General features: G+C 41.8%; 2 protein-coding genes across 2 annotated transcripts; one reads left to right on the forward strand and one right to left on the reverse strand.

Annotated features, from left to right (window-relative positions):
• The first annotated feature begins 1,781 nt into the window (after window positions 1-1,781).
• wrap73 (WD repeat containing, antisense to TP73) lies at window positions 1,782-16,920 on the forward strand. The gene is made up of 13 exons (XM_070967850.1): window positions 1,782-1,986; window positions 2,606-2,687; window positions 2,866-3,018; window positions 3,973-4,089; window positions 11,373-11,445; window positions 12,397-12,500; window positions 12,614-12,700; window positions 15,131-15,265; window positions 15,446-15,523; window positions 15,600-15,702; window positions 15,814-15,939; window positions 16,069-16,260; window positions 16,394-16,920. Exons 2-13 carry the CDS (start codon window positions 2,619-2,621, stop codon window positions 16,504-16,506), a joined length of 1,350 nt encoding a protein of 449 aa, XP_070823951.1. The 5' UTR covers window positions 1,782-1,986; window positions 2,606-2,618; the 3' UTR covers window positions 16,507-16,920.
• Window positions 16,921-17,568: 648 nt separating this feature from the next.
• On the reverse strand, window positions 17,569-22,265 carry tprg1l (tumor protein p63 regulated 1-like). The gene is made up of 6 exons (XM_070967851.1): window positions 21,454-22,265; window positions 21,081-21,172; window positions 20,727-20,777; window positions 20,367-20,492; window positions 19,897-20,050; window positions 17,569-19,274 (listed from the first exon to the last, which is right to left on the reverse strand). The coding sequence occupies exons 1-6, from the start codon at window positions 21,679-21,681 to the stop codon at window positions 19,080-19,082; spliced, it is 846 nt and encodes a 281-aa protein (XP_070823952.1). The 5' UTR covers window positions 21,682-22,265; the 3' UTR covers window positions 17,569-19,079.
• Between the last annotated feature and the right edge of the window lie 2,098 nt (window positions 22,266-24,363).

A 24,363-nucleotide genomic window follows, 5' to 3' on the forward strand; every position in this document is an offset into this window, starting at 1 on the left:
TCAAATTGACAGTTATTGATCAGCTCTTGGTTAAGATGTTTGATTATATGCTATGCGTTGACACGAAACATTTAGTTCTATTCTGATATTCTATTCGAGGACGCCTTCACGCGCCTGTGTTATTCCCGTAAATCTCGGCCTCCGCTGCTGTCTTTGCCTAAACGTCACGCCATCCTCTCAAGTTTGACATTGTGCTTCTGTGATATTCACCTGTCTCTACTTTGTGTCTCCACTCCTGGGTTACGGCACCCATGACAACACACACACACACACACACACACACACACACACACACACACACACACACACACACACACACACACACACACACACACACACACACACACACACACACTGCCTTCCCAAGAGCCATTTTATGCAAGAAAATACACAGTCCCAAATGAGAAGAAATTAATTGTAAAATTGTTTTAGATTCGATCCTCCACATCCCAAGTGAAATATTTCAGATGAGGATTCAGAGGATGAGTCTGTCGTTGTCGATGTGTCGGTTTGTGCCGCTCCTTGTCACTATTTAAAGCACTGTACTGAAATAATACAAATGCATGTAAAAACCAACGTAGTATCATAAGCTGATATTGCCTAAGCAATTCAGTTAAAAAAAGAATGATTCTGAGCTTTGTGTTAAAAACAATCTACGGCTTTTTTATTTTATTTTTTATTTTTTTCAAATAAACATTTATAGTTTCAACACAAAAATCGAAATAGGGATACTAATATTACAATTGTGCATATGCCTTGTACAGACTACTTCTAAAGCCAACACTTTTATTTAGACAATAGATTTTTATTATTAGGCTTATTTTATGTAATGTCCGAAGAATACATAACGCCCTCAAATCACGATCAGCTGCAAAATCAAACCATCAGAACAACTAGAAAAATTTTAGACTTTAACTTTTATATGCGGAGTCTTGTCCAGCCATAGCCGATTCTCAAGAGAGCTGTTTCTCTCAACAAGCTCGTTTATTTGGAAAACTGTTTTCATGTCTATCACAAAACGTCACACTAATAGGCCTGCTAATGCATGATAAAACATAAGACATGGGTTAAAATGCTGAATCACTCTTCCAATTACAGCCCATTAAAATAAATCAACGTACCTGAAGGTTATTTTTATTCCAATCCAAACACCCAAGAATTATGTTGCGCCGAGCACCTGCCTGTTTATTATCGAACATGCCAAGAGAGTGACCCTCCATAAAAAAACAGCAACAACGAAAAAACAATAAAATCGACCGAGTTTACAGTATGATAACAGCGGCTGGAGAAGATTGACTTTTCGGAGAAACAAAATTAACTGGGAGGAAACAGGAGGAAAAGTGATTTGCATGCTGTTCAGGGAAGTGTGACTTAGCCGAGGGAGACCTAGGAGGAGGTGAGGAGTGTTTTGCGCTGGGTGAAGCAGGGAGGCGGTAGCGCGATTTGGGCGCACATAAGCGGGAAACCTTGCAGAGGCACAATGGTGGGGGATAGAAAAAATAATTCATCTGTTCCACACTTACACTACGCGGCAAGACAAGTTTGTACGAATAAAACATTATCCACTGACTTTAAAACGACTGAGGATGAAAAAAATATATAACGGGAATAGATTTTAGGCTGTGGAGAATAGCATAGAAAATATTCTAAATGTATTTGCCTACACATTGCAAAAATCCAACATGATTAGCTAGTAATAGAAAAATGTTGTGGTTATAAGCCTATATACACGCGTGCACACTCACTCACACAGGAAAAGAGAAAACACGGTAATGAACTACATTTCCCAGAAGGCAGAGCACAGAAGTTGGATGCTGATTGGACAGCACCGGTGTGTCATCTGCTCGTCCAAACAACTTAGCAACAGTTAGACCGACAAGCTGTACCCCGACGACAGTCATGCGAAGAAAAAACTTTTATAAACGTATTGTGGGACATCTGTCGTCTCTCATCTGATCTACGATAGCAACGCAACTGCCATTAGAGGTAAGTTTTCTCCTGGGGTGCGAAGATAGTGAAGGTTAGCTGTCTGCTAAGCTGCTAGCAGCGACATATGCTAACGTTAGTGTTGAATGAGTCTAAGGACAACTAACTGCTAACTTTAGCGTTAGCATGTAGTGGCAGCTTCTCTCTATCTGCTGGCTTAGATATTGAAAATATATTGACAGCAAGATGACGAATAATAGCACTGAAGTCTTATTCAGGCGAGGTTCATGTGTGGCTTTAGTTTGCTGTAACTTAGCTACATCTGTTGATAGCGAGCCAGCTAGCTCCACTAACTGAACTAGCGTTGCCTGTAGGTCTGGTATGTCTGCTTAGATTGTGTTTCTACACCGATTTATTTTTTACGCATGTACGTGCTTTCCACCTATAAGGACCCTCCTTGCATATGAGAAGAACTGTTTCTGTGTACATGTATACGTTTATTGTGTGAAGCCTGAATATTTATTTGAGTTATGGCGCCATCCCGTGTTAACATTTGGACTAACGTCACACTAGCTGATTCGTGCAGGCTGTCAGTCAGAAACTGTCAAGCATGTGAAGATTTGAAGAGACTTTTCAGTAAATGTCATGATAACTGTGAGTTTCTCCTGTGCTGGAACAGTTTGGACTGCAAGATGAATTTCTCTGAGGTCTTCAAGCAATCTAACCAACTTTGTAAAGTTTCCCCAGATGGGAAATATTTGGTAAGTGGTTGAGATGTTTTTTAGAACATTTGTCAGTGTAGTTTTGAAGTGTGTAGGGTGATACAGTAGAAGTAATACTTTTAACTCTGATTCAGTTCACAGGGTTGGATGTCTAGTTAGACTAGCATAAAAGTGTTAGAAGTCTTATCTGACGCGTCTCTTTGGCCGCACTCCTCAGGCTACCTGTGTGCAGTACAGGCTGGTGGTGCGAGACGTGAGCACCCTGCAGATCCTGCAGCTCTACACCTGCCTGGACCAGATATCCCACATGGACTGGTCCTCTGACTCTCTCTTTATCCTCTGTGCTATGTACAAGAGAGGACTGGTACAGGTAGGCTATGAGAAGAGAAAAATTGTGTGTGTGTGTGTGTGTGTGTGTGTGTGTGTGTGTGTGTGTGTGTGTGTGTGTGTGTGTGTGTGACATGACATGTAGTGTAAATGCTGGTGATGCTACTTGATAAGTCACAATTGCTACTCTTCATAATTAGAATAATTAGAAATAATGTAGTCAATTGCAAAAATAAGATTTGTACTTCTACTGTGTCTTTAAGTGTGTAAATTTCACTTAAATATTGTGCATTTGCTTCAAGCATGCCCCATGTTACATCATAGTTGTTTCGTACTTTAGAAATTGTAAAACTTTTTGTATTATTCTATGAAATGCTATTTCATTTTGGTGAACAATACTTGGTGTCATTGTAGATAAATAGTAAATAAAATCCAACAGGGTACTTCGGTGTGTGTTCTAGTAAAACAGACATATGGTGAAGTAGTATTTAACATTACACTGATTAAATATGTGGACCATACCATAAGTCCAGAAATCTGACAGCCAGTGGCTGCTGTTTCAAACACAAGAAAAAAGGATTCATGAACTTTTTTTTAACAGTAATTCTGAAGTTCTTTTATACATTTTTCTGTCCTGAATACAAGGACGTATGTCATTTGATGAGTTTAGAGCCATGCTGTCTATTTCTCCTGTAAATGTTTTTAACTAATTTACACCAGGTCCTTGTCAATAAGTGTTTTTAAAATTGCATCCTAATCAACAGACAGAGCTTGTTTGTTTAAAGAGCTGCAGTGGTAAAAACAAGTTATGTACACAAATGTAAGGTCAGTTTCATGCGCATCACAGGGCCAGTAGCTTACCTTTGAAGGGGTATCCAGCGCCAGTCTTTCATGGTTTCTGATACTCAAGTGTTTCTTACTGTTGGAAATCAAGGGAGGGATGTCATCAGTGATGGCTGATTACTGTCCTTCCGTCACTGTCCGTCTTTGTCTTCAGGTGTGGTCTCTCGAACAGCCGGACTGGCACTGTAAGATTGATGAGGGCTCAATAGGACTACTCTCCTCACGCTGGAGTCCAGACGGACGTCACATTCTCAACACCACCGAGTTCCATGTAAGTGTGAAGATGGTGCGTGCATGGGTGCATGCATTCATGCGCATGGAAGTGTGTTTATGAAAATGCTTGTCTGGTTTCAACTGTTGCTGGCCCACAAGGAAGGGGGACCTGAAAATAGCCAGACACCAGAGCCTTTCTTGACTGCCCATACACCCCCCCCTCCTCCCCACACCCTATGCATGTATTCAGCCTGATTTCATAGCTCCCCTCCTGTTAGCGTCCTGTCATACATGGATCTCAAGTGCCTCTGGAACATGGGTGCAATGTGTATGTACCCTTTCAATGTAGGTCTGGTATTCTCCTTGGCACCAAGCCCTGCTAATGATGTTCTGTTGCTCAAATAATAATCGGAAACTTAGTTCAACAGCAGTGAAGCGTTAAAGATACACACCCAAACCCAAAAAGATGTGATATAAAGAGATGATAAAATAGCTATTTGAAGATCAAAACAATCAGTCGAAAACAAAGTCATTAACAGTTTAAGAAACAGAGTAGTCAATAAACTATGTTTTTCAAAAATTGTGAATTGCCACAACCACGAGAGTGGTCCACTTTGAGTGGACAGTCATAAACAGGTACAAAAATATTAGGCTGATACGTGTAGTAGTATGCGAGATTAGCTGCGGACATACACACACGACCAAACGCGTGATCTCCTTCAGGCTTATGGCTGGCAGAGATGATTTCGTTTAAGGGAGTCATCCCTCAGCAACTGGTGTGTTTCAACTGGCCACTGTCAACCCAAAAAAATAGATTTGTGTAGGTGTATTTTGGCTTGGCATGCTGATTTTCCCCTGCTTCTCGCTTCTTTGTACTGCTGGGCTCGCTGAACAGCAGCTCTCTTACTAGTTCTTTGGAGGCAGACCATGAAGTAAAAAAAAAACTGACAGCCAATGTATTCGTCCAGTCTCCCATTTCTGGAATGTGACTAGTAGAAATTCTTTTATACCATAGTATTGACCCTGTAACATACCAAGTGTACACACAATCATTTTTACCACCTTAAAGACTTCATTGCATTACTTTAAATACTTGAAATCTGTGTTCTGTAAAAGGCACTGTGTAAGGTAAAAAAAACAGGTTTCTGGGAAAAAAAAGAGATGTTGAGTGTTGTTCAGAATGGTCTGCAGACTAATGAAGATGCATTTAGTATCATTTTATACCTTTTGACTCCTGGTTTGAGTTAACTCCATGGAAAGCACGTGTTACACGGGGTGGGAAGCTATAGCAGCCACCCCTTGGGCCATGTGGAATATGACGGGGGGCACAGCGGTGGGCCGTGTCTGTCATGCTGAAGCTGACTCCAGGAATCCTTTGACAGGTGTTGTGGCCCAGCTCACAACTGCGTCTGGTCTAAGGAACGGTGCAGGGAGTGCAAGTGTCTGTGGCATGTCTGCTTTGTGTCTGTCTGCATCTTTGAGAAAAAAAGGAATGGGATAGAAAAGAATGGAGGCTCCTTCCCTGTGGAGATATGGAATCTGCACAAAACAGTGTAGCATAGGTCTTAGGACAGCAAGTCATCTTATTTCTGAGCACATGAATAAGAAAGTTCAAATAACGAATATCAAATGTTTTTGTTGTTTTTTTTCTGGCATTTTTTTTCCCAGCTCAATTGTGAGCAGGTTGTTTTCCTTTGACTGACTTGTCATAGTCAAGTGGAGTTTTGTTTTGTTGTTGGAGTGTTTGGAGTTTTTGTTGGGCAAAGCAAGCGGTTTTCACAAAAAATGATTTAAAAGAAGATACTGAGGTAGCGAGCTGGAGTTCCTCAGGCAGATCATCACACAACCAAGTAACCCTAACAGCCAAAGCATGGTCACCTTTACTTTTTAAATGTGAGCAGGGAACAGTCAGCAGGTTGCTGCCTGAGGATCTCAGGCTGAGAGAGCAGTGTTCTGGGGCTAGGCCATGAGGGGCTTTAAAAGTAATGATAAGAATCTTAAAATCAGTTCTTAAACAAAGGGAAGCCAGTGTAAGGGCTTTAAAATTGGAGTAATATTTTCTCCTCTTTTTGTTAGGATACCTGCTGTCGCATTATGTACAATTTGGAGTCTGTTAATCGATTTGTGATTTATACCTGTTAAAAGGTCATTACAATGGTCCAACCGTGAACAAATACAATCAGGAATGATAGTTTGAGTGTCATTAAAGCTCATCACTAATTGCATTGTGACAGTATTCCTCAGATGGTAGTAACACAACTGAATAACCTTGTTTGGGTGTTTTTGTGTCTGTTACAAACGCACTCCCAGGTTCTGCCTGAGGATCTCAGGATCTCATACACTTTGGTTTGAAGTTAACTGAGAACTTAGACTGGACACTGGGATGTAGATTGTCAGGACCAATGGTAATATCTGTGTTTTATCAGAACTTAATTTAAGAAGATTTCCCTGAGTGATGACATCTGATTTATAAGGCGGGAGAGATTAGTGACATCATTAGGCTTTAACAGGAGACACAGCTTTGTGTCATCTGTGTTGCAATTGAATGAAATGTTGTGTCTCTGTATAATTTGCCCAAGTGGGAGCATGGTGAACCTTTAAGTTGCACTGGGAATGGCAGCTGACTTCTTTTTACGCAAGCTGCGCCAAATAAGTATTTCCATTCAAGAGCTCTGAGAAAACACTAATGAGCCCCCAGGAAACAGGTGATATTATTATTGCAGACATCATTGTTATGGCCCGATTTTTCTTATAAATTATTGATGGATATTTGTTATGGTTTAACAATGGTAGTCCACCTCACAACATCCTCTCACCTGTGGTGTTCTGCATTCAAGAACACTCACTGTCCTTATCACCTGGAGAAGGAGGTTAAGTACTGTTGACTGTTACTGAGCATCCTTTTGTAGATGAAGTTGCAAAACTAATGTAACAGAGGCAAAGTAGACACTGGCTACCACATTGCCAAGGGGCCCACTGAACTTACCTTCACCCCAGTCCAAGATTTCATTAAGGCTGTGCCAGACGGGTGTTCGTGTCAGGCTTGAATTTCAGCCCTACTCATAAACAGCCTACTATATTAACTTGTTTAGGGACAGCTGCCTGTGGTGTCGATCGTGCCTAAGTGTGTGTGTGTGTGTGTTTGCTGTCTATGTGTCAGTAAATCTGCTTAGGTGGCTGTGTGTGTGTCTAGCTGTCTCTTTGTAGCTGTTGCAGGGTGTTTTCTTTTTAACCTCGAATAGAATGTCCGCAGATATCCCTGATTTGCAGGTACACAATAATTTATTAGCTCACAACTGACATTGTAACAGTAGGAGAATGGCCAAGCATTTCACTCTCTAGTGCTAACATGGGTTTCAGTGGCAGGCCGAGGCAAACTACAGGTGAGTCCTCTTTTCCAGCCAGTGAGAAATATTCTTATGCTGTTCCTTAAAAGCTTCAATGTAGTACTTTTTAAGAGGCAGACATGTTAAAAATAACAAAGAAAACCCATCCATTTTCAAATATGGGGTGGTGCCATGCCACAGATTTAATAGAAAGGTACATTGCTGAAACCTAGCCTATGTATTGTGAGACTTCACGCAAGTCATCTCTTATTTGAATTCCAGTCGTTTATCTTAGGACCTCACAAAATGCCACTCACACATCCATGTTAATCCACCTTTACCAGCTGAGGGGTGATAAACTGAGGGTGGAAAAAACCCAGCCAAGGACATCACTGAGCTTGACTTCTGTAATGGTTTTTACATTGTTGGGATCAGATTAGCGATAGCATTCTTGGCCAGTCGTACTGGAGCCTTGCTAACGTGCAGCATTGTTGGCAACGACGGTACCGGACTAAACTGCAAACGTAGGCAGCTGCTGCACTGCAACATGGGACAATAGCTCACCCATACCTACGTGTAGGCAGGCTCCAGTTCCTTGGTAGAATCATAAGGCTGTAACTGGAGAAATAGGCTATATTGGTTTGAGATGGCTTCCTATGTGGAATGCCTACCGTCTAATCCTCTGCTGACAGATAGGCCTATAAGGCATCAAATACACTCGCCCATTCTCTCGCACTGGCTGAGGCTTGCATCACGAATAGCCGGTAGATAGGTTTGTATTCCAGGCTGCTGTCAGTAACTTTGGTCTCCAACTGATTGTAGGTATGATGTTGCCCACAGGCTGTCCCGTTCCCTAATTCTGTGGTTTTCTTGTTATGAATACTTGCTAATAGAGACTAAATGGATGTTAGGGTAGAAATTAGACAATTGTCTTGTCATAACATGTCAAGTGAAGGTTTGTATAGTCCCAAAGGGCTTCATAGTGGACATATTGTGAAACAATAATTTGCAGCCGATTCACTGCTTTTTAGAAAACCCTCACAAACACCCCATTTGCTAGAAACGTGATGGAACCTTAGGAATCATCTCTTAATGAGGGATCTTCGTACATATAGTGTTAAAAAACAATACTAAAATGAAAAGATGGATTTGTCTGTAATTACAGCCAGTTCTGATCACCAGTTGCAGTTATGCTAACCTCGGCAGAGACGTGAATTTTTCTGTCTCTGATGGATAAACAGCAGCTGCTGTAGTGGAGTTTTGCCTTTTCACACTACCCTCAGGTCCCTAGCCCCCATCCCTAAGATGCTGCTCACCTTTGGTGAGGCCACTTCATCTAAAGTGTAGCTTTACCAACTACAGATCTTATTGCATACCACCCCATGTGGAAAAGCATTTCCCACCTATTTTCCTCATGCTATCCTTCCTTCACCCAGTTTAAAGTTACACTGCCTTTCGGGTCTTGAACACCCCGCATCCCGTATGTGGTGGGTCAAGGCATCTAAGAAGTGTAAGTGTGTTTGTGTTTGAGCAGTGTTGACATTGGTTGCCATGGCACCATGTCTGAGGGGATGTCCAGGAAGCATATACTGAGGTGATATTACAGGGTCTACACAGCTGGATGTCCTGACCAAACAGGAGGGCTGACACTTCAGCTGAGTTAGGTGACAGACTTGGCCCAGTTCAAATGTCTGTCTGGACACTATGATGAAAGCTTTGTCAATGCAGTAGTTTTAGCTCTGCGCATTCTCGAATGCAAAATGCAGCATTAAGGGTAGACTTAAATTTTATTGCTAGAAAATATTTGTTGAATGATTTATCATTGTTATTGTTTGTATGTGTGTATATAGGGTTTCTACAAGAATATCTCGCTGTGATGATGCTAAGAAGCATAAAAATTCCAAAATATTTAGCACTTCTCTTTGGAAGAAGAATGACAGCAATAGTGACAGCAATAGAGTATGATAGTATAGTGTCATTGTGTGTGTGCATTTGTGCAGATATTGGTAAAGGGATAATGTAGTGGCTAAAACTGAAATTCACATTTTTTATTTAACCCGTAAATTGTGTTTCTGGCGACTTAACTTGTTTTTTCTCTAAGAAAAGGAATGCGTTGCACGGCCGTCTTGGCTAGTGTGCATATCGGACCCAGTTTAATTCAACATTTGCACATTTTAAACATTCATAGCATGATCATGAGTTGCATGCACGCACATTATATTGTCTTACTGTAAGATGTAAATGAGGGTATGAGAGCCATGCATTTAACACTCTTAATGTTGCCTTGTTGTGTTGACATGCACTTGCTGTCGCGATTGTTATAAATGACTACCGTCATAGGTTATGTTTAAAAGGGGATTGAACCAAACAAGACAAACATTTGTTGTGCAGCATCAGGAAACAGCCCTCAATTATTGAACTACAAAACTCTTAATGACACAGCAGCCTGTGAAACATTAATGCAGATGTATACTGTATGTATGATATCAATGTGTATCATTTATGTAATGTATTTGTGTACTGTCACTTTTGGTCTGTTATTGGTAACAGTGGATCTACAGGAACAGCTTTGTCTGTGAACACCTTAACACCCAATCAACTGAGCAGTAGTACAGACCACAGATTGTCCAACAGTGTCCCAAAGATGCGCGCCTAGTTTCTTGAAGGGCAAGATACCACGTGTCATACTGGTCCTTGGGTGAAAATATGCTGCACTGTTGGCTGACTGCCACCTGCTTTTGTTGGCATCAGTCTTGTTGAAGTGAGACTGGTGGGTATTTGAGTGACTGCTGTCAAAACTGAGCATTAACACCTGTGGTCTCTTTGTTATGCCGACTTGTGGCCAGATAGTTATTCTTTGGCGCTGTTTCTCATTTGTGGGAATGCTCACAACCTACTGGCGACACGACTTGCTGTTAATTTGTCACACTTGTAGCAGACATGTCTAACATTAAATCTTGACAACTAAATGGACCAGTCCTACTTTCCTGCTATGTGTCGAGATGTTTTTTTTGGATCTGTTAATTTAATAAGTCCTAATTTAAGCAGTGTAATCTCGTTGGATCCCTGTCATTGACTGCAACCCTTAAACATATGTTTGTTCCCTTTGGAAATACACTGACAGACAATACTCCACACACTCAGAGCTCTACAGGGCCAACCATTAGGATACCATGTCAGTGTCTCATATCCCTCACAGAGATTTATCATAGACTCCTTCAAAGCCATAAGGCACTCTGTCTACAGCCGTTAAAGGGCATGATGGACCATGCTAGTCTGGACTGTAGTCTGGATGGGCCCTGCTGACGGACAAGTCGTTGGGTGTAGAGCAGCACTTAGAAGCCTGATTAAGTTTGTGGCCTGGTTGAATGAGCTCTTGTTAGGTCACTGTTGACACACAGTCACCATACGCAGCACTTATTACATCACAGGCTCACTTAAGATCTTTGAAGAAGTTTGTCTCATATAGACTTAAGTCTAGTGGAAAGGTTGTCTGGTCCACATAGTCATGTCTCAAAGTGGCTTGTAAAACTACTGTTTGCTTCAAAACCCAATCCCTTATCCACAATGTTTGTTTTACATGTAGTGTTTGGATTAAAACTCAACTGAAGTATCCGAATGGCTTATATTATTGTCCAAATTTAGCTCATCAAAGATGTCACCATCATTGTATACACTGGCCGGTGAGTAACAAGAAGTTGCAGACAGAAATCTTTAAGATATGATTAAGGTCTTTTAGAAACAGTGTTGCCATTACAGAGTTTGTCCACTAGAGAGCACTGAAAAGTTCATTTTGAACTGTAAAACTTCCCACTCACATATAATGGTCACAATTCTTTAATAACCACATATAAATGACCTTTATCAAAACATTTCTCTATATGATATGTCTGTGGTAAAAAGAATGACATTGGCTGATATATCATACCCTACCTGGCAGTATTGTGTGCTTTTCATACTTTCACTTGGAGATAATCTCTTGCTTTTTTTCCCCTTTCCTCTTGTGCCTTGACAGCTGAGAGTCACTGTCTGGTCCCTGTGCACCAAAGCTGTGTCTTACATCAAGTATCCCAAAGCATGTCAGAAAGGTCAGTATGAGAATAAGATTATTTGATTTGATTTCATGTGGCTTATGAAAGTATATGTATCACCAGGAGTACCTGAGGACAGGGCCAGTGGTCTGAGAGCCTGGGCATACCCCATGAATCACATGCCGTTCTTTACCTTGTGACGTGACCCTGGGTATGTGGCCAAACTATGGTCGTCTTTGCTGACAGCTGCTCCCCTCTTCAGTAAATGGGGCATGCTCCTCATAACAGGCCTGTCAGCAGCTTGGGGAAAAATGATTGTCTATGACTCTTCTCATTTTCCGCATGCAATACTACGCCCTCCTGCAAACCATGTATCCTCACAGCAGTCATATAAATAATATGGCCATGATGGTTACATACCACCGACCTGATGGTGCCAACTTGTCACATAATTACGTTGGATGAAATATACAGGGAGCCATGAAGTAGTACATTTAGTTATCAAAATAGATAATAGAGTTGCTAACACATAAAGATTGTTTTAGTAAAATTGATTAAAGTAGTAGAGAAAATACTACTCCACCTATTTTGAACTGTACCTAACTGATGCATGTCTTTTAGGGCTAAATAATCAATTGAAATATTTTTGAAATTGCAATATCTAAATCACAAGAGCTGCAATTGTTTGATAAAGGTTAAATGTGCCAAAACATACCATCAGAAATAAAGCATTTTTGTGTCCCAGCCTACAATTTCTATTATCCCAAATGTAAGGGCAGGAATAAAAGCAGGACTCATATCGTAATATCTGTTAAAATAAACGTAATATTTCTTTTGCATATCTTTCAGTCCTAATGTCTTACTAGGTGGATTATTGTTTTTACATACTACATTTTTCAGTTCGACTATACTTGCACTGTCAACATTTTTATCATACTTGTGATTACATGCCATAACTGTCAGTTGTCTATAAAATTACAGCTCTCGCCCATCATCTTTCATCTTCAGGTATAGATTTCAGCAGAGATGGCTGCTATATGGCCTTGGCTGAGCGTCGGGACTGCAAAGACTACATTAGTGTATTTGTGTGTGTAGACTGGCATTTACTCAGGGTAAGTCGTTTTATGACCATTAATATACATTTAACATTGGTATGCAGTATGTGTTGTTTTTTTTCTGTAAACGTGTGAGATTAATTGAATTTACTAACTTAACTGTGTCACAGCACTTTGAGACTGAGACACAGGACCTGGCAGGGTTGGAGTGGTCTCCCAATGGTTGTGTGCTGGCAGTGTGGGATAGCAGTCTGGAGGTGAGTCATTTGCCCTATAGATTCAAGATTCAACAAGACAGTACGATAGATTAACTTCCCTGAGGGGCCGTCATCGAAGTAGACAACTGCATTGTCATTGGTTTGACTTTTGACCTGTTTACTATGTGCGACATCTTTTGACGTCATATACTACAAATAAGTACACAAGTAGTGTCCTTGCCTAAGCATATACATAAGAGAAGACTTAGTTAAGCCCAAGAGGGGAATTCACATGTTACACAGGTACCAGAAGCTGAACAGATAGGAAACACATATTCTCTGTCACGTATACTGTATAAAGGCAGTGATTTGATGGAAAAAGTACTAATACATCCTTGATTCCTAAGAAGTTGGGACGCTGTGTAAAACATAAATAAAACAAAAAGCTGTCATTTTCCAATGAACTGCATTGACTGACACCTCCCTGTTACCAATGAACCTGTTATAACTTTCCAGTGGTGAACTGTGAGCACTACAGCTGGGCCTTCACCTCAGCCCTCACTGCCAAGAAAAGAAATCATCGCGGAAAAAAAGAAACAGTACAATGAATTGAAAGCGTTCAACAACTGCAATCCTTTAATTAACGATGACAAGAATGTAAACAAATAGATCATAACATCAATAATATTCTCCGCAACAAGAAACATTCTCAACAGTACCTTCATAAAACTGGAGGCTACATTAAATAAACATAAGCCAAAATCTGGAAATATAAAATGAGGTAACCCAGAATGTGACACTGCTGACACCGACACCGAGGCTTCATCACCATGGACAGCGCTATAAATCACGGCGCACAGCAAGCCATACACACATTGACAAATAAATTCACGAGCATCGTCAAACTATACAATTTCAAATGCACAATATAGAAAAAGTTACACAAAGCTGGTAGCTGGAGTTTTTTTAAAAAGTTGAATTGAAGCGCAAATACCTCTCCATGCGCAATTACGCACGGCGCAATGAATACTTCAAAAGTCACAATTTTTATAGGTTCCACTACACCTCCTTAATTCTCAGAAAGGGACAGAAAGGGGGGAGCCATGGGGGGGGGGGGATAAAAACCCTCTAAAAAACAAAAGTCCAACCACACACTTCTGATAAGTTTGATAAGTTTACATATTGAATTAAAGGCAAAGGAATTAAAGGCGCAAATTGCGCTGGATTTTTTTACAGACAACCTCCGCAATAAATACAAATTACTGAATGTCCACTTGGCCCGAATTAATCACTTGAAATAATAATCAAGGTGGCTTGCAACATAGGCCTACCTTACATGAAAACGAAGTCCATTCGTCGGTCTTTCTTTGTGAAGTGGGTGATGGCAGCGTCATAAAGTTTGTCCTTTGACTTGAGCTCCAAAAGAAGTCCTTTTTCTATGGACATCAGTGCCAAAGCTCCCAGGCGATCCTGTCCAGTACTGTTTCTGGCGTGCGTCTTGATGCGCTTCAGAGCCAAGAAAGAACGCTCCACAGAGGAAAGGCCGCCTTGAAAAAGGCGATGCTAACAAGCTAGCCACAACTTCGTTCTCGTCTTCCGCCATTTAATTGTCTCTCACCGCTCTCACCACTCTGCCCGCCTTTCGGACTTCACGAAGGCCTATGATCTTTTGTTTTTGTCCCGCCCACTTAAAATCAAACTGTGATTGGTCAATTTTCCCATCACTCTCCAAACCAAAACACATAGCTTGGCCTTCCCCTGGATTCATGAAGTCCTAACCAATTAATGAACCAGCTAACCGGGCTTTGATAGAGACGGAAGATTCTGATTGGATAATATGTTTCAGGACAGTAACCCTTTCATTGCTGATGTGAACTTGACAGTAAACTTCACTTTAGAACATAGATTAGAGAAAATGTATTAATGTATTGTATTAAATTAAATTAGATAGATTATATATAATAATTTAATACTTATATTTTTTGCTCCAGATTTTTTTTAAGGCCTTCTCTGAAGGCCTAGAAGGCCCTGAAGGTTCCCCCCTGTAACTTTCCCAGTCTTCAGCTGTTCCTGTCCCAACTTGTTTGAAACATGCTGCTACATCAAATTCAGAATAAGCAGATATTTACCATAATAAATTAAGTTGATGCAAATACAAGCAAAATTCCAGCAAAATACATTCAGTTTTGCTGCAGGTGTTTTTCTTATCATCAGTGTCCACAGTGAATTTAATAATGAAGCACACTTACAAATTATTCATATTTACAAAGTTCTCATTTGAAAATATAAAATATACTTCGAGTTAGTACTAGCAACAGAAGAAAAACCCTTTGACACTGAGTGTAAGAGAACTGTAAAATAAGTGACACAGTTTGAAGGAGTCCCCTGTTACTATGAGGCATCCTTCTTGTCAAAATATTGCAATATTCCAGTTGACCAAGCAGGACAAATGGATAATTTAGTTTCTTCCTGTGTTTATCATCTCCACAGTACAAGGTGTTGCTGTATTCTCTGGACGGCCGGTTGCTGTCAACCTACAGTGCCTATGAGTGGTCCCTGGGTGTCAAGTCTGTGACCTGGAGCCCCAGCAGCCAGTTCCTGGCGATTGGAAGCTATGATGAAAAAGTACAAACTAACTCTTAAAAAATTATGGCTGATGACATTGAGAAATAAGACATGACTTTAAAGCTTGGCACAACACAATCAACACAAAGTGGAAGAAATCATTATAAAGCCATGTGTCTGAATTGCACTCCTGCAGCATTGTTGGACAGTTTTAAAGTCTCTTTATTACTCCCACGTCAGGTGCGGATCCTCAATCACATCACGTGGAAGAAAATCACACAGTTTGAGCACCCAGCAACCATCAACAACGCAAAAGCTGTGAGTATTTTCCAGCCTTCATTATGAGCTTTGTCAGCATTGCAGTTGAATAACGTCCTGTTTGTTGTGTTTCGAGGTTGTGTATAAAGAAGTGGAGAGAAGGCCAGCTGTTGGCAGTGATGACCTGTCTCTACACAACATCACAATTGGAACCACGCTCTTTAACACCCAGAGCAAATGTATGTCAGCTTTTGCCATTGTTTAACAAATAGTATTTGACTATAACTACTGAGGTCAAGTAACCAACTTTGTCTAATCACAAACTTATTTGTTGTGGTTGCCTACTCCAGATGAGATCTGCTCGCTGCCAGTTCAGATTCCTGTGGTCAAGCCAGATCCAGACCGAGCCAACCCCAAAATCGGTGTCTCTACTTTGGCATTCAGCCCAGACAGTCGCTATCTAGCCACAAAAAATGGTAGAGTTCACAGATTTTTTTCTGCCATAAAATCAACTTTAGCATGAACTTGTTTTTGCTGCAAAGCTACTGCTTCATGGCTCAATAAGCTGGGTGGCTTTGAATGTGTATCTGTTTCTCTGACTGTAGACAACATGGCCAGTGTTGTCTGGGTGTGGGACATGCAGAAGATGAGCCTGGAGGCCGTGCTTGAGCATACATCGGCCGTGCGTTGCTTTCAGTGGGATCCCCGACGCCCCCGGCTGGCACTTTGCACAGGCAACACCAAACTCTATCTCTGGTCCCCGGCAGGCTGCGTTTCTGTCCAAGTCCCCACTGAAGGTAACATGCTCCCTCAGTAGGAGCTGGAACCATCAAGAGGCTGGAATACACAGCTCTATTGTGGTGTTCTCAGATATAGATGAAGGTTAAATAGACCCATCAGGTTTTTTTTTTTTTCTCTCTACACTCCCAGGTGGTTTCCAGGTCCAGTCACTGAACTGGCACTGCAGTGGAGACTCTCTGATCCTGCTTGGAAAGGAGCAGCTTTGTTTGTGCTACATGGACACCGACCAGGAGGACAATTAAGACACACAAAAACACAGGACTTACTGGGTTACTGTGTGAAGGTATGGCTGAAAGACTGATGGGAGGAGCCTTCCTCAAAATCTCAACTTTCTCATGTTGGACTGTACCTGCTCAGCAAGTGTTTCAGGCCCTCAGTGCATGTTACAGGGATGTTGAAAACATTTGGAAAACCTGACATGATATTCCTCCTGAGAGACGTACTGAGGCACTAGTTTCAAACACTGTGAGAAGGTAGAAGTTTACAAAGTTTTATAGGTTTCACTTTACCTTTAGTTTTATGTGTTGTTTGTATTTTACCATGAAATTGTTTAACTATATTGAATAAACTTTGTCATAAATAATGCAGCGTGAGGCAAGTTTCTAACATTTGTGCATCTAAATCTTTCAGTTGATTAAAACAGTTTGTGTCCTCAGCTCAGTGTAACTTTGTGTTTTTCAGTGAAAAGTAGCTGACTTATATTTGTAATGTTGGAGCTATTGGAGGATCAGAGACACAGGCGATTTTGCCACAAATTTGGAAATGCAGTTACAATGGTATACTCAACAGATGGCTTTGAGTGATTTCACATGTCCACTAAGCACGCTGGAAAAGAGTCTTGGCAACAGAACATTTTGGTTTAGAGTATATTTGTGGCTTCACAACCTTCTCAGTGCCACAAAAGGTTTCCATCTCCTGACTGTATGACACAAAGCTTCAGTTCTTGTGGTGATGGATCTGCTCAGTGGAACAAAGACAGACAGGTCTTTCGATGTGTATTTTAAAGCACTGTACAGTGTGCAGTTCTTAATGACACATGAGTGGCATCATCTTTAAAATGGAAATACTGGATCATTAATGATTCAATAGTTGTCACCTGCTATGACCAAACTGAAATGGCAGTAAGAATCCAAACAACAAAAAGGCAGTGCTGAATATATTAGGCATCATCTGTCTGCATGATGTCCCATTTACAAACGTTTGAATTGTACAGCAACCTGAACTGTAAATCACTTTTTTTCAGTCCTTGACAGTACAAATATAATGTAAATGCACATCTTAACAATGACCAGAGCCAAGGCCCCTGACAGGAACACGTAGGCATTTATTATTCTCCATTGTGGCTACTGCGCTACACATATGTAGAACAAACAGTAAGCCTTCACATCATTTGTAATAGCAAGTTAACCTCTTTTAAAATCCCTAAATAAATACTTGAATGAATGAAATACTTATTCTCTATAAGCATCCATGGATTAACTGCAAAATAACAGCAGATAAATAAAACTGAATTAGTTTTTACAAGTCGATTTAGGTTATTGATTTAAAAAACATCTGTCATGCAAACTCAGCGTGCAGGGAACATGCGCAAGTTACACCCAGAAAAAGGCATTTTAGAACACAATTATTCATTGGCATTGCTGAGCATGAAAATGTTACCTTTGGTAGCACAATGATAAAAAAAATTACCTAAATCCAGTTCACAACATACACACATCTGGTTAATGAACTGATGCAAAGCTTTGTCTGCATGGATTTCATTCTGTAACCGAACCATTCCACCCAGTGCAAACCTGTGCCTAGAACGAATGCACACTGCAGGACCTTTCAGGCAACCTGCAAACATAAAAACACGGTTTACAAGTTCATGTTGCATGAAACATCTGTAACATACAAGAACATTTCAGACATAGTAGCTTATGCAGCTCTCCAAGTGGTACACTGGCTCCCTACTCTGAGCGAAGACATCACTGAGGTGAATGTAAGCGTTGAGAGGACATCAGGCAATAAGAGAGGAAGGTCACAGCATGTCATTTATCATTTCATGGATGCTGAAAAGTAGAATCCAGCTGTTATCTTCCACAATCACACATCTTGACATCTTGACCCAGACCTTTTCAGTATAGCAGCGCAGATCTTTCTTACAATAATCATGTGACATGACTTAATCCATCAGCTGCTCTTCCATACCAGGCAGCTACCCTGTGCCCCTTTGAGCTGAATAGTGAAATCCTTCATTTCAAACTATATTAATGTTGCAAACATGAAACATATTCCTTTCTGATGCTACGGTTTGACTGCTTTCCTCTGGGTGGCCTTTATTTAGCTGCAGAAAAAAAGCTCAAACAAAACACAGTAACCCCACAATAATGACCCTGATGTTTGTATTCCTCGACCAACATCTGTCAATCATTGGTCAAACATGGAGCATTAGACCTCAAGAGGCTCAATCTAGAATAAGTACAGAAGTGATGAAATCATGCTGTGTCCTTTCTCTCCAACTTATGTCACATGGGCATACACTCCTGAGGGCCCATGTGCAGTATGTATGGCAGATATTTGAGCAGCTCTCTGAAGGAAAGGGGGGACGGGGGGGACAAATGAGTAGACAGTCCATGCAGTGCTGCGCATCATGTATCTACAGTAGGCTGACCACTTGTCTGTAACACCAACTTCAGGAGGTGTGGACTTCTCACTTCTCTCTCACACACATAGATTGCGCATTACACTGTAGAAGAGCGACAGCTTCCCTCAGACAGCGCAGTGTTACCACAGACACATGGGTTGAACTCTTGTAACTTGGAGAAACTGGATCTTAGAAGCCAATCTTGCCACGGGTCATGGAGTAGCCCAGCTTGGCCTCATTGTTGATGAAAGACATGATGCCCAGATAGGTCTCGATGAGCAGGGGTCTCTCCAGGATCAGGACACCATTGGCCCGACCGGGGATGGGGTGCTCCTTATGGGCTTTCTTGACTGCCTGCACCAGCTGGGTCCTGAAGTTGTCCAACTTGGTAAATAAAAGAAAAAGAACATGAAACCATTTCCCATCAGTGATTGCTGTTTTTTTTACATCATGTACAATTCATATGTATATAAAACTTCCAATGTCTAGAATAAAACATTTCCTGGAGCTGCTATCAAGTGTGGAATAATGGATGTGACTGAGAGCTAAAATGTGCTTGCTCCATTTATTACATCTTACCATGCTAATGGCTCTGATTGAGAAAATGCAGTCATATCCCAGGTAACTGCCCCAGGTACCGTTCTGTCTTGCCAATAAGAAATAAACAAACAGCTCTGAAAATAACTTCATGCACAAAGTCATGACTACACAGTTATTTGAATAACCGGCTTTCTCTCAAGGGATGAATTTTGTTTTTAAGGCATCAATCAGTCTATTGTTTTCAGTTGAGCTGTGACTGCTAGAGCTGCTTTTGCTGCCTATTGTGCACGAATGAACTGCTGCCCCAGTGGTCACCATTGTTTGTCTTGAGAAATACGCAGACGGCCAACACAAAAAAAAGTACCTTACATTTCAAGCTTTAAATCCTCTGATGTTTTCAAAATATCATTCCACTTGGTGAATGACTGAAAATGCATTTTTAGCCTTATTGTTCAGGGGATTATACCTGGCAGAGAGAGGCCACCTTCTCATCAGCGTGGGCCATGGGGTGCTCTGTGAAGGTGGCGTAGGGCATGTCCGTGGACCAGGGGTTCCAGCGGTTTAAGAAGGAGGCCCGAGGACGTTTGTCCCACTGGACACGAATCCCGTAGCCTTCTCTCCTGTAAGTAAACAGTGTAAGAATCAGCCAGCTACACGGACCAGCAGTACACCAAACACTGCCACTAAGCTGAGCCACGTATGCTTAGAGAGAAAACGTCTCCCAATTCAAAAATAACAATAAAACCGCAAACAATACAGACCTAGAACTGTTTAAGGGAGCAGCTGCAAAGCAACAACAAAATCGCAGCTGCAGTATTTTAATGAGTACTCATGGCACATAAATGACAGGAGTGGAGTCCTGTTCTTATCACTGGTGTTAATATACTTTGAGTAAATACTAATTTGCTGTGGGCAAACTGAAACGTGGTGGCGTACTTGTTCAGGGACTTGGGTGGGAACTCAAACTCGCCCACTGAGATGGTGTCTACAGCGTTGAGAGAGATCCTGACGACCTGCTGACACAACAGGTTGATGAAGTCGTACTTGCACACCAGCAGCGACCTGCACACACAAACAAACGATGTCAACTAAACAGACATCATGATGTGCTTGATAAGATAATCTTTTATTGATCCGCCAGAGGGGAAATTCAGGCGTTACAGCAGCACAAGTGCAGATGAATAGATTACATGTGTATGGAATAAGAATAAAATACAAACTATACCTGAGAAATTAGACACAAATGCAAAGTGACAGGAGGACATATGAGGATACAAAATGGACTTTTTGACTTACCTATCAGTTATAAGCACAAGTCTCTCCCTCTCATTGTTCCAGTGGTCAACTCTGCAGACACACACAATTATGGCCACGTTTTCACAGTCATAAAGAACAATTTGCACCCTGGCCTGAAACATTTGTTGTTTAAGTGATGTGAATGAATTAAATTTGTATATAAAACTACAAGATGAGGAGGACAAAGTATCACCCATTTATTACCATGTGACAATGACTTAGCCCACACTGTGGCCTTAAGGAGCCTCCAGCTGATGTGTCTGCATGGATATGCCTGCATCGTGAACCCCGCTGTGCACACAGCATGTTAGGGTTACCTCATGTGTCAGGCTGTCATGCTGCAGGGATACTCACTCAGCCAGCAGCCAGACGCTGAGCACCTCTCCATCCTCTGAAGGGAGCGCCACGGTCCTGATGTCGCTCACCGCCTGCTCTATGGTACCTGGCTGAGATCAGCATCACATAACCGTCAACCACCAGCATCACCTCAGACAAACCTGCGCCCCCTCCCTCCCTCCCTCCCTGTGATGTGCTGGTGCAGCTGATAATGCGCTGCAATGCACTGCCACCTAAGCGTGCTAAGTAAGTGGTCGTGTGTATTTACCACAAGCACCTGTGAAGCGTATGGCTGTACTGAGGGTGGCTGTTCTGAAGAGGTACGGTCCTGATTCAAAACAAACCGGCCTCGATGCCGATTACCGCAAGGCGTTATTAAGGATCCACTTACCCTGAACACGAAATAGTCCTTCACTTTCGCTTGGATTGTGGGGTTGTGCACATGAAAAGGCGTCAGCGTTTGTAACGGGGGGCAGCAGGCCACCGAGGCTCCGTGTCCGAGGCTCCGTCCGGCCTCCGGCGGCGTGAAGGCAACCTCGACCCCCTCCTCAGTTTCTGCGGGGTGGAGAATCGCAGCGCCCGGACTCTCCGGCTCCACAGTGTCGTTCAGCTGAAGCATGGTGCAACAAATCGCGGAGCTTCCCGACAATGTGCGCCGAGGCTTAGATTAGAAAATGACCTATGGATGATGCAGACTCACCCATTGCGCACGAATAATGTTTTGATTGTGATGGCTATGAGGAAGTGGTCCCCTCTTGCTTCACTTCCCCCGTTGAATTTGCTTCCTCTTAAAGGGACACAGCTAATTACATAAGCAGGTGATTTCAGGATCAGCAGCGCTGTGGCGACCTGTCAGTATTGTTTTTCCATTCATTGGCTCCTGTCCACTTTCAGCTTTAAGACAGAGGGGATATCCAATAATAGATTGCATGTCATCTAAATCATCATAAGTCATTTGGCAGAGAAGATATTGAAGGGCGAGGAGGTCAAAGAAAATTCAAAGTCTATCAGCAAGTGTTGGTTGAAGTGACGGACTGAAAGTAAGATGTTAAGTCTGTTTTACTGCACCTTATATCTCTGACATCCTGGGAAACATCAAAAACATTCGTTCTCCCCCTCTCTCGAAATCAGCTTTTACAGGATTTGCCTCCGGTTTTCATCTGGAAAGAAAGCTGTTCTTCTGTCTGCTTGTTTTGGCTCTGTAGCGCCCACCAGAGGACAGACGCTGGAACACGTTATGTTCAAGGAGTGGTGGATAGAGGCCAGCTTGGCACCAGTGATGTCTTTTTCTGTGGTCCTGGCTGTCTGTTCTCCGGTCATCTGATATTGATGACATTTCTCAACATGTCAGCATCAGACGGAGGAGGTGGAGGCAGAGGCAGCTGCAGGTTCAGCAGCATTATGAAGTTTCCTTGAATGGACTCAGTATCCATCAGTCTGTGACAGTTGGAGTTACTTTGTAATTTTATTTTTTACGTGTTCTGCTTAAGCATTGTTTTCTAGTTAATTCTATTGCTGCAGTTAATGTAGATGTGGTAAGTCTTACTCTTTGATTCTGGACAGCGGCAACAAATCTCATCTCATGTTATAAATATTTAATTTTAGTATCTGTGCCAGAGGCATTTTGATTTGAAGTTTACCTTGCTTACATTTGTCCACTTACCTGTGGGAACTAAATAAGATTTGCCAACAAATAACAAAATGTGACAGATAGTCGAAGCACGAGCAGTTTTAGGGTTCCAGAGTGAATTTTTCCTTTAATTCTTTAAATTCAGCCCGGCCTTCTAGAAGCAGTGAGATGCTGTTAGGTGCATGACCAGATGCTTGGTGCTCAATGGAAATGTACACATGGCGTTCATTTTGGACTAAGATGGCACCAGAGCCACATGTCTGATGTCCTTGTTCATCAATCTGTCTCCCAGAGACCCCCAAGCTTATAACTTTGAGTCTACACTGTTTTAAGAATTGTGTTGGCTTCTGTGTACTAATAAATCTCTGATGTCTCCTTTCCAAAGATGGGCATTTCAGTTGTACTCTTTTGTCTATGCTGTCTCATTTTGTGGAGGATTATCAGTTAAACTGAGACTGTATGCTGTCCAGCTTAAACTGGATGTCCAGTGCACCAACGGGCACCACCTGTCTGCTCTCAAGATGTATGTCACCACTTGAAGACGAGTCCCTTTTGACAGAAGTGTGATATGAATGAGCATGGGACTCACTGATGACTGAATTAAATACATGTGTGACTGATGTGAGAGTTCAGATGGGAGACAAAAGAGACAGAGCAGATGGTGCATTTGTGGCTGGAGCACTCTCTCTCAGCACTCTTGTTTTGGGGTTGTTCACAGATTTTAGGGCTGCCAGCAACAAAGACAGCTTGAGTAGGGGTTTAGTTTCTTCCAGCGTCAGGAGGGGAGGTCTGCTGCCTCCTGTAGACATGGCCGCAGCTGTAGTAGAGTTCAGTAGTCGCCACCGCTCCCTGTGTTGCTTTCTGCCATCTTGTGCGATGCTGACGCCCGAACATTTCCAGTCCACGCCGTCCAGTGAAGCCATCTTTCCGTGGGGGCTCTGGGGTCTCAGCAACCAACTGAGCTATGTGCATGTTTTAATCTATTTGTTTGTCTGTTTATGTGTTTTAGATGTGTTTTTATAGTGTGGGGAGGGAAAACAGCTGTGGAGATCACAGTAAGTGCATGTTCAGTGTTACTTTGATTAATTGCCGTAGCTGCAGTTTAGAGGGTGATGGCGTGCTGTGTTCAGGTGCTGTGCCTTAAGTTAGGAGTTTAGCCCTGTGTGTAGTGGATTTTACAGTTCAATGGAAGCCATGTAGTGTCTTGGCAGGATGTGGTGTGTTATCCTTTGTTTGTAACCCTCCTCCCTTTTATGAGTTGTGTCTACAGTTGCTCACCATCTGTTAAAGTTTGCCCTTTGTAACTCGTGCACTGTATACTGAAGGCCCTGACTTAAGCGGCAGCATTTTCCTGCGAGATAAGATTCAAACCTGCATCAGTGATCTAACTGTCAACCCCATATTTCATCAAACCTGTCTCTATTTAAAGCCATGAGGATATTTTTAACAAGGATTTTTGCTTTGAGTGACTTGCACTAAATATTGTGAAGTAATTAAAATGTATTTAGAATTTGGTAACCTGATTAATAATTGATGGGAGCTTCAATTAGGTGTGACACAGTACGTGAAGTTTGACAGCATCCTTGTGTGCATGTGCAGTTCTGTTGCATTTGTATTCATTTGTTTCTCAGCACTTGTCTTTGGTTTTGGGAGAGACCGGTTCACGTCATT

This window comes from Chaetodon trifascialis, chromosome 8 (assembly GCF_039877785.1).
Source record: "Chaetodon trifascialis isolate fChaTrf1 chromosome 8, fChaTrf1.hap1, whole genome shotgun sequence".
NCBI lineage: Eukaryota > Metazoa > Chordata > Actinopteri > Chaetodontiformes > Chaetodontidae > Chaetodon > Chaetodon trifascialis.

What these genes read in the sequence shown, in the direction of transcription:
- wrap73 (XM_070967850.1), top strand. Translation starts at nt 2,619, where the DNA reads ATGAATTTCTCTGAGGTCTTCAAGCAATCTAACCAACTTTGTAAAGTT. An exon ending in TGTGGGATAGCAGTCTGGAG is followed by an intron (nt 12,701 to 15,130) that starts GTGAGTCATTTG and finishes TCATCTCCACAG; the next exon opens with TACAAGGTGTTGCTGTATTC. An exon ending in CCATCAACAACGCAAAAGCT is followed by an intron (nt 15,524 to 15,599) that starts GTGAGTATTTTC and finishes TTGTGTTTCGAG; the next exon opens with GTTGTGTATAAAGAAGTGGA.
- tprg1l (XM_070967851.1), bottom strand. Translation starts at nt 21,681, where the DNA reads ATGCTTCAGCTGAACGACACTGTGGAGCCGGAGAGTCCGGGCGCTGCG. An exon ending in CTTGTGCTTATAACTGATAG is followed by an intron (nt 20,493 to 20,726) that starts GTAAGTCAAAAA and finishes TTGTGTGTGCAG; the next exon opens with GTCGCTGCTGGTGTGCAAGT. An exon ending in AGGTGGCCTCTCTCTGCCAG is followed by an intron (nt 19,275 to 19,896) that starts GTATAATCCCCT and finishes TTATTTACCAAG; the next exon opens with TTGGACAACTTCAGGACCCA.